The sequence below is a fragment of the Prinia subflava genome, chromosome Z (genome assembly GCF_021018805.1).
Source record: "Prinia subflava isolate CZ2003 ecotype Zambia chromosome Z, Cam_Psub_1.2, whole genome shotgun sequence".
In the NCBI taxonomy this organism is placed as follows: Eukaryota; Metazoa; Chordata; class Aves; order Passeriformes; family Cisticolidae; genus Prinia; species Prinia subflava.
The window spans coordinates 81,424,189-81,433,629 of record NC_086283.1 but is presented as its reverse complement, the minus strand read 5'-3'; the positions used below and the strand labels follow the sequence as shown (position 1 = coordinate 81,433,629).

General features: G+C 43.5%; 2 protein-coding genes across 8 annotated transcripts in view; one reads left to right on the top strand and one right to left on the bottom strand.

Annotated features, from left to right (window-relative positions):
• Nucleotides 1–55: 55 nt before the first annotated feature.
• NUDT2 (nudix hydrolase 2) lies at nucleotides 56–5,764 on the bottom strand. 4 transcript variants are annotated; one of them, XM_063422696.1, is made up of 3 exons: nucleotides 5,668–5,764; nucleotides 4,325–4,482; nucleotides 56–983 (listed from the first exon to the last, which is right to left on the bottom strand). In XM_063422696.1, the coding sequence occupies exons 2-3, from the start codon at nucleotides 4,455–4,457 to the stop codon at nucleotides 670–672; spliced, it is 447 nt and encodes a 148-aa protein (XP_063278766.1). In that variant the 5' UTR covers nucleotides 4,458–4,482; nucleotides 5,668–5,764; the 3' UTR covers nucleotides 56–669. The 4 variants fall into 4 exon arrangements, with proteins under 4 accessions (XP_063278766.1, XP_063278765.1, XP_063278768.1 ...); XM_063422695.1 differs by having other exon boundaries at nucleotides 4,325–5,484; nucleotides 5,668–5,685; XM_063422698.1 differs by lacking the exon at nucleotides 5,668–5,764 and adding an exon at nucleotides 5,288–5,661.
• A 137-nt stretch (nucleotides 5,765–5,901) lies between these two features.
• The window catches only part of KIF24 (kinesin family member 24), a 30,786-nt gene continuing 27,246 nt past the window's right edge, over nucleotides 5,902–9,441 (top strand). For 2 of the 4 annotated variants that reach the window (XM_063421472.1, XM_063421471.1), the window contains exons 1-2: nucleotides 5,902–5,980; nucleotides 8,110–8,182. The gene's annotated coding sequence lies outside the window, so the exon portion shown is untranslated. Of the gene's footprint in view, nucleotides 5,981–6,000; nucleotides 6,162–8,109; nucleotides 8,183–9,441 lie in introns of those variants that run through there. The other 2 variants (XM_063421473.1, XM_063421470.1) reach the window with 1 other exon arrangement.

Here is a 9,441-nt window from a genome sequence, read left to right as displayed (position 1 = left end):
ATTAAAGATCAAGAAACTAAAAGAGAGGCAAAAAAACTTCAAATTACCACTTAAATACCATACCTCAACCATTTACTACGACTCTGGATAGAAAATATTCTCACAACAGTACATTAGAGATGTACATAAATTCATGATACAAACAAAAAGGATCTGAAATGATCTGACAAGTTACCACTGCATATCACTGAAAAAGTTGGGAACAGAACTACTGCTTTCTCATCTGAAATTCAAGATGTGACTTCTGCAGTAAGCATTTTGTTATTAAAAATCCCCATATGCTCATTTTCTCAACTCTTTAGCTTTACATCAGCAAGTCAAGATGTATCAAGTGTTTGATTTTTCAAAAAGATCAGCACTTCAAGGAAGCAAAAGAAAGGGAAAAAACAGGAAAAAAAAAAAGGAGACAGAGGAAGTCTTTTGTTAGCTTTGGGCTTCAATTCAGACATCTCTGGCTTATGGTTCAATCAGACTATGCTTTTTTGTGCTAGCTAGAGGAGACAAAAGCACAATCTCTTTGAAAGCTCCATGTATCCTCACTGAATTTCTACAGATTAAAAAAAAAAAAAAGAAATCTACATTTCTGCAACCATATAATGCTTTCTCCAGTTTAAAACATAAAAACCAGACCCGTCTCCTCAATAATCCCCTTATACTTCACAAAAACACTTATTTTCTGGAGCAGAGAAACTGATGCACTTCTTTCAGCATTGCTTGCATGTCCTCATATTCTGCAAATTTGCAGGCATCCTCCAGCTTCAGCCACTGGAAAGCTTGGTGCTCCTCGGACAGCTTAATTTCTGTGTTGCAGTCCTTCATTTCTGCCAGCCAGTACACAACAGTCTTAGGCTTGCCATGGACAGGGTAGTGCAGCTCCTTCTTGTAGCCCTCGACGAGGGTGAGCTGGCTGGCCTGCAGACCAGCCTCCTCCTGTGTTTCCCGGAAGGCTGTCTGCAGGTCATCCTCCCCTGGGTCCACGTGGCCTGCCGAGAGGGTGGAAAAGTAAATCTCTGGGAAGGAAACTCTCATTTTGCTTTCATAAGGAAACACCAGGAGAAAGATGAGAGTACATGGTAGCTGACACAGGATGAAAGGGAAATTGGAGAATAGAGATTGCTTTTCCACATCTTATGTCTTATCTTTTTCTTGTGGCTTTTAGGATCATTGTTTATCCCTCACCTGGTGAAACATCCATTGGCCTCTCAGCACCTTTCCTTCTCACTCCTTCCCTCCACTTCTGGAGTAACCGATGACCATAATGTTCTACCTCAGAATATACTGAGTCCCTCATTTTTCCTTTATCCAGTTAGAGTGGAGACAGGTCATCTGAGAGTCTTAATCCTCTCTCGACCATGTCTTCTCATATAAGCTTAAGGCTCAATTCTGCACAACTCTTACTTGTGCCAACAGTCCAGAAACAAGAGGACCAGGCACTGACACGTACCATTTAAAAGGTGGGTTTAATTTAGGCAGCTAGGGATTTTTTCTCTTCCATACTCCTCTCTGAAACAAGCAACAAGTCTAAAAGCCAGTCCTTTCATCAGGTGGGTAGTTTTCCTAGGACACATTATTTATTTTACGTTGCTCAGAACGAGAGGTGCCACTACAAACAACGGATAAATATAACACGTTCCCAGCCATTTGTACTTTTGTTGAGAAATGTCAGATTTGGTTTTCTCATGAAAGTTCCAGACCAGAACATAAATAGAACAAGCCAAGCAATACCTCAAAAAAGCAACATAGCAGGAGCTGGGACATTTTAGAAAAAAAAAAAAAAGTTTAAGCTCTATTTTGTCCCTGGTGTCACTCTATTTTCTATGTAGCTGGCTGCAAATAGCTACAATTTCATCACAGAGATGAATTGTTCCTCAGATCCCAGGTACCCAAAGCCCACTTTTAGTACCACAAATGGAGTATGTGGGAAACTTGCTTTGGTTTTGCAACAAGTCCCACTCTCTTCCCTGCCCATGTATCACCTCTTAAAACACAACATCACCTCAAATGTAAAATACACTTTTCTTTCAAGCAGCAGCTGTGCAGAAATCAGCATCTAATGCTGATACCTGTTGATAACCTCAGGTCAAAGCTCAGTAAGTTGCCAAGTTTGTGCAGTACAGTCTACCCGCAGGGCAGAAAAAGGACTGCAAGCAGCACCTCACATACCACAGCTTTCAGATTCTCCCACCTGTTTCCACTAGTGCAGTTCCAATAGACTGAGAAGGAAAATGAACCCTTCCTCCCCTTCCCATCAGTCTCAGCTAGTGCGAAGTAACAATCCTAGGGGCAGATATAAGGCTGATGAGGTTCGTGTGAAGGGACCCAAGCAGGTCCAGTTTAATCCCATAAGAGTTGCAGCTGCTTAAGAGAACTTTTAAAGTAACAAGGTACAGCTATAGCTGTAAACTGCCTTTTGTGTGTGCTGTGAGAGACAATTACAACTTCTCCTTCTAGCACCTGCCCCATGGAATCTATGTCAGCATCACATACAAGTTATGTTACCACGCTGCACATCCAAGGGCCACCTTGGAAGACCACTCCTATCACAGTTATTATAAAATGGAATAGCTTCTCTTTATTAAATTCCCCCAAACGAATACCAAGCTTCTATTACAGGCTACCATCAGATTGTGGCTTTTGATCTCTAAAATCTTAAGCAGTGTGTTGAGGGAGGTGATTCTCCCACTCTGCTCTGGTGCGACCCCGCCTGGAATACCGCACCCATCTCTGGAGTCTTCAGCAAGGGAAGGACATTGACCTGTGGGACTGAGTTCTGAGGAAGCCATGCATGTGATCAGGGAGTGGAGCACCTCTGCTTCGGAGGCAGGATGAGAGAGTTGGGGTTGTTCAGCCTGGAGAAGAGAAGGCTCTGAGGAGATGTGAGAGCCCCTTCTAGTGCCTAAAGGGTGGTGGTTTGTAAGAAAATTGGGGACAGACTTTTGAAAAGGACCTGGAGTGACAGGAGAAGGGCTGCTGCTTTTCGTCTAGGAGAGGGCAGACTCAGACTACAAAGAAGACTTGCTTTTACTATGAGGGTGATGAAACACTGGCACGAGTTTCCCAGAGAGGTGGCAGGTGCCCCATCCCTGCAAACATCAAGGTTGATGGGACTCCAAGCAGACTGCTCTAGTTGAGGATGTTCCTGCCCACTGGTGGGAGCTTGGACTAGATAACCTTTAAGAGGCCCTCCCAACCTAACTATTCTGTGGCTCTGGGTGTGTGAGATGTACGCTTATGAGACAATTAACTCCCTACCAAAATGCCTATAAGCAATTTAAATCACTCGTCCAGAATTACTGTGTTCCTAGGGAGCCTTTCTCAAGGGTTTTTTCTTACAACAATCAATCATGTCGCAGCAGAAGTTTAGCTTTCCACTAGGCTGTAAACTCAGCTCCCTTAGGCTCTTGGTGGAGTAGACAAAGGGGGAGGTTTGGAAAGTTTTGTTCTTTCCCTTAATAGGAGAGCCTAGCTGACACGGTTAAAAGATTCTTTTTCCTCCAGTTTGCAAGTTCTTGTTTAGGAACTGCTGCACCATGCTTTCAAAGCACCGCATTTCACAAAATGAGAAGGAAAAACTATCGGGAGGAAATCTCAGATGACAAAAAACAGCATGCAAGATGATCTACAGGGAGCCTGAAGCATTTCTATGCCGCACTTTTCTGGTACCAGGGCTGTTACTATGCACTACCAAACACTGTCTCTGCCTCGTGCCTTTACTGAGAAGGTGCTGCTCTGTCCTGGGACACAAGGCTCGTCTTCTGCTCTGAGGCCTCACTGATGACCAAGAATGGCTGGTCAGGTTAACCCTCCTATCTGTCCCTATCATCTCTACTGCATTAGGCAAGTGATCTTCATCAATGATCTCCTGCATCTCCTCAGAAAGGTGTACGAAAGCGTACTATTACAGATTTCAGTCTGTCTTCCTGTAAACTGTGACCCCTCTGATCACACATGGGTCAAACAATCCTACACTGGCAACAGGGGTGCCTGGCAAAGGACCGGACCCCAGGCAAGAAGGTAGAACATCCACTCATTATCTCGCTTCAGTTGTGTGCACATCTTGCCAGAAACATGAGATACATGAGGAGCTCAGCTGGGTGACATTCCGCCCCAACCCAAATCAGTCGTGTTTGATATTTTGTATAGGCACAGCTTGCAGAGGACTTCAGCTTCAAAACTCTGCCCTCAGCTGCTTCCAGAGCACCATCAGACAAACAGCACAGCCAGCAGCTACTCTCAGGCAATACCTCTAAACTAACCTCGGCCAAAATCCACTCTGCAACCTGACACCAACCACCCCCAGCAGTGTTATCAGAACAAAAATCACCTTTGGGCGGGGTCCAGTGGTGGGTCCCGTAGGATGTCTGAAGCAGGAGGTACTCGATGCTGTCAGAGACCTTACAGGATGGTGCTGGTTGCAGCCTCCTGTAGATGATCAAGCCACAAGCTCTCACAGCCATTCCCCTCTGCCAGCCACACCAGGAGCTGTGAAACAGCACAAAACACGGGGCTCACACAGACCAGCTGTATTTAGGCAGCAAACACAGCTCAGCACAGTAAAAAAGTTGTCCACCCCTCCGAAGTTACTACAGAATTAAATTGTATCTTATTAGTTACCTTTGAGTTGTAAAAAGCACCTTTTAAAAACCAAAGCAGGAACCTAGATAAAAGCTTTTTTTTTTTAATGTCATCGAGAACCATGAAAAATGACCTACATGTAATTTCTTTGCAGCTGATAGATTACAAACCATATTGTGGGCAGGGGAAAAAATGGAAAAGAGGGAAAAAAAGTAAAAGGAGAGCCACGGATTAACACTCTGAAACCTTTCCACTGCAAAACTCCAAAGGCCCTGCGCAGAGGTAATACCTCAACATTACTGGAACTGGCATATAGATACAATTACTCTGGACAGTTTTCCTGGAGCACTGACTCCTCAGGATATCAGGGGCAAAGCTGAGAAAATGAATGACAAAGAACAGGCTCTCTGCTGTCTCGCCTAGACATAAGGCTGACATACAAAACTAAAAGCTTCTTGGCACGTGTATAAAGCACTGATTTGATGGAAACAATAAGGAACATATCTCATAAGTGATGAATATTATCAGCAATAAGCTATGCAGCCAGCATGAGCAGTCCTACAGAGAAAAAGAGGGAAAGCAATGTGTAATCCATGTTATAAATCTGGCCGATTTCCAGTTTCGGGCAGTTTTGCACTCTGACAGAGAGGCATCTTTCAGTAGATAACTTTACAGAACACTGTATTTTCCTGGGATGCCAAGAGCGTGACACCTCCAGCTTCCAACACGGGAAACCACAGCACGGAGCCCTTCACCACCAACCACGCCTCTGGATGACGCTCAGCTCTTCAGGTCAACCACTTCAACCACTTCCATTAGCTCCTGATCAGCCGCAAGGACAACACCCCCGCTGCGGCCCCCACAGCCCCGGGGCCAGCCTAGGGAGCAAGCACCACCTCCCGTGCGCGCCTGGAAAGACAAGGACAAATCCCAGCTGGGCCCCTCCGCCGGCGCCTGGCGCCAGGTGGCCTCGCTGCCCTGTGCTCTCTCCTCCTGGCCCGCAGAGGGTCGCCCCCGTGCCCAGGGATGGGGACACTGCGAGCGGGGACACTTGTCACCGCGACCGCGGCCACCACGGACCCCCGCCCTCACCTCTGCTTCCGGATCCGGCACTGGGCGGGAACGCGTGCATGATTGACGTTAGCATTAACCAATCGTACCGGCAGCGCCGGGGGCGGTACCTGCTCCCTTCTCGTCCCGCCCCCCGCCTCCCCTCAGGCCCCGCCCCAAACCAGAGAAGATCTCGGATTGGCCTCTCTCCGCGCGGACGTGACCCGCCCACCCTCTCCCCTCTCTTTATTGGCTGGCGTTGGGCGCAAGGCAGCGCGCGGGCGTTTGAAGCGGGAAAAGCGTTGTTGCCATGGAGACGCGGCTTAATGGCCGCCGCCGGGTGGTGCGGCGGCCGGTGAGTGAGGGGATCCCAACCCTGAGGTGACGGGCACGGCTGGGTCAGGGAGGGCTCTGGGGACACCTCCCTGACCGACCCGAGCGGGCTGTAGACGAGGAAAAGCCGTGGTGGGACAGCACGGCGAAGGATGAGACGTGTCCCCCCTTCAGACACGCGGTGCAAGTCCGGACGCGTGGCGGTTTGTTTTGCTACATTTTTTACAGTCATAAAATATTTTAAAATTACGTATTTTGTATATTTTACACATAGCACGTAATTTATATACCATGTAAAATATGCAAGTGCAATTAAAAATATATATTAATATATATTATGTACAATATATAAAATACTTAAGTACTATTTAAAATATAGTTTTAGTGTATTTTGTGTAATATATATAAAATATTTTTTTTTTGGTTTTATATTTTAAAAGTTAAATAAAACTTTAAAATTATAAAAGAAACCTTGAGGGGCATTTGGTAAGTCCTGATGGGAGGATGACTTCAGGCACAGTTTTCAAATAATTGGCACCCTGCTACAACTCGTGGGTTATTTTCTCGGCACGTGGTTGAATATTGGACACTTCCAATATTCAATATCCCGGTATTGGAGACTTCCCCTTCTCCGTGCAGCTGTTCCTTGCAGCTGTTGGGATCAGCTGCAGGATGGGTGTCTTCTGCTGAGGTTACCAGGCTATAATTAGTATGGAGAGAGGAATAAAATACTCTGAAATACTTCGTGGGGAAACAAAAAAAATCTCCAATATTTCTTTGTTTGTAAGCCAGTTTTAATGACATTAATTGTTTTAGTAGCTTCCTCAATGTATGTCAGTGGCAAAGGAAACCTCTATTTCTTACTTGTTGCTGTAAGCAGCAGACTTGTGCCAAGCTCCAGCTGTAAAATAGCTGCTATTTAGCATTAAAACCGTTCCCTCCTCTCCAGTTACTTTTGCTATACTGGAGCTGTAAGTGGTTAGCTATTGTCAGTGTCCAGCTTCAAAACAGCTGAACACTTGTTGTAAGGAGCAGTGGAACGTTTAATGCCCTGTTGTTTACATGCAGGGTAGAGTAATCCTATGATCTGCCAAGGGGATCTGCTGCAGCATCAACCACGGCTTCACAGATCCCTACCTGTTGCATTAAACTAAAATTATGGGCTTGTTTTACAACACAAATTTTCTCTTGTTGTGGAGCTTGTTTTAAAAAAGTGCAGCTGCAGCCTGACACTGTGCCCTAATTCCCAAGGAATGGGGTCAGAATGATTAAAGGTAAAGCACTTTGTGTGGTGCTCTGGGAAAGCAAATTAACCATTCAATTCTGGAGGGTTAAATCAGATTTGGCTTTGGATCACCTTAAAAAAAGAGCTTAATGTTCAAATGAATGAGGAATGAAGATGGATGGCTAGTGACACAAATTAATACGTTTCCCTTTTCCCTATTCATTCTTTGCTTCTGTATTTCAAAAAACCTTCAAGCTCTTTGACGTGAACAGAACCTGTGCTGAAGTCTTTTTAGAGGTAAAATGGTTGCAAGTAATGAGAACAGTGTGCTGCTGTAGTTGCTATCAGGAGAGGAAACACCCACCTGCTACACACATTTACAAACTTTTAAAGCTCTTAAGTTTTATTTTTATAAGGTACTTGTAGAGCACGATGGTTTAAATGTAAAACAAGGTGGTATTTATGTTTTGTGTGCTGATTAACCATTTTTATGTTTATCAAATACCCTTGAAAATCATGACTAATAATTTAATGATCAGGCCAGGGTTTATGATTCAGAGTGACTACCTTAGACTATACGCAGGACAAAATGTATTGTTTGCACTTGTAGGAGTGCCATGTAAGATCTCTTCACTTTATTTCAATAATTTAAAGAATCAATATAATGATGCTTGTGTTCTCTCTCAGTGGTGACACTCAGGAAATAATCTAAATCTAAAACTGTCACACTAAATCATCTAAGTTTGTCAGGTCAGTATGAGCGAGCTACAGTGGGATAACAGGACATGTGAGTGTTATTCAAGTGAATGGGTTGCTGAGATCTTTAATATATCAGAAGTTAATATGGATCACATTACAGTGGTTCAAGGATATTTATGCTTAAAATAATCTCTGTGGGCCTTTTACATCGTTTGTTTTATACACAGTGATTGACACTCACTGAAGACCTTTCCTCCACCTTGAAAAGTGCACTGAGAAGGAAAAGATCTTGTGAAAGAGGTAATTAATAATTGAAAGCATTTTAAAATGGAGAGTCTGCTCCTAGAGTGTAATTTTGTTCTAAATTAATTTCCTTCAGGACAGAAAAATGTAACCACTCCTTTCTATTACTTACACGTGACCTTTCTTTCTTTCATCAGCTTTATGACCTTTAAAAAACCTCTAATACTGAAGAGTTCTCTGATGACTAATTCTGCAATCTAATTCTGTGTCTAAGCTATTCCCTTTTATATATAATTCTGATGCTTTTTTTACAACAAGCACTTATGCATTACCAGCATCTGGAATCCTTTTATGATCTTTGTAAAATGTCTTGGCATAAGAAACAAGTAGTGGAGAACTCCTGCTTGCCACATAGAGGTGTCAGGCTAGGTGCACATGGAGAATTATACCTCCATACTCACCTCTTTCTCAAAATATGTTATACCAAACTATTTCAAGAAGTCCTAGTCTTTTGTCTCAACCCTGTTTTCAGTGAAGTTACACATATCTTTGTGAGGAACAGGACCTAGGTTTTGACATGAAAATACCACACTGAGGAATGGTATGTTTTTCTGCCCCATGACACATTGTTCTCATGGGTGAACAAACAACTGAGGAAGTGCTGGCTGTTACAACACTAAAAGTCTTCTGCCTTTTTTGCCAGAAGATGGCATTATCAATTTAGGATTCTTGAAAATCTCCTCTTAGTTTTCACAAAGCAATTTGTTTTGAAGACTTTTATGTCTGTTAGGAAAAGTATCTTCAAACACAAAGATCTCTACAGGATTGGATGAACTAAAGTATTCTTTCAGTAAGGAGAAAGATATCCTGGTTTTTTAAAGCATCAGTGATTGAAAGGTGAGAAGAGTTTCACTGGCAATTGCAGTTTTCCCCGAGTTCTGTCCTTTTTGAACCTTGCAAAATCTTTTAGCAATTGTCTACTCTCAAGTTTTAAAGTGATCAGAAATGCTGGAACCTCTCATTATGCCAACCCCTATTTTTTTTCTGTGGTTAATTATTTTGTTACTCCTTTATTAGTGAATGTTTTGTTTTCGTAGCTTGTGAAATTCCTGTCCTGCCAACAAGGAGTTGCTGGAGTATCCCTGAAACCATTTAGATCTATTAAGATTTATTATATCTGGGAAGGCAAAGCTCAGGTCTCATTAAGAGGCCAGGTCTCATTAAGAAACCCTTTAATTGCTTTCACATAGCACAGAGCCTTAGCCAATTAGCCACAGAGAGCTGCTTACATGGCTCTTGTAGGTACTGCAGTACCT

Excerpts from the sequence above, each read along its gene's own strand:
- NUDT2 (XM_063422696.1), bottom strand. The coding sequence starts at position 4,457 with ATGGCTGTGAGAGCTTGTGGCTTGATCATCTACAGGAGGCTGCAACCA. Across the intron at positions 984-4,324 it reads CCACTGGACCCCGCCCAAAG|GCCACGTGGACCCAGGGGAG; the intron begins GTGATTTTTGTT and ends CCCTCTCGGCAG.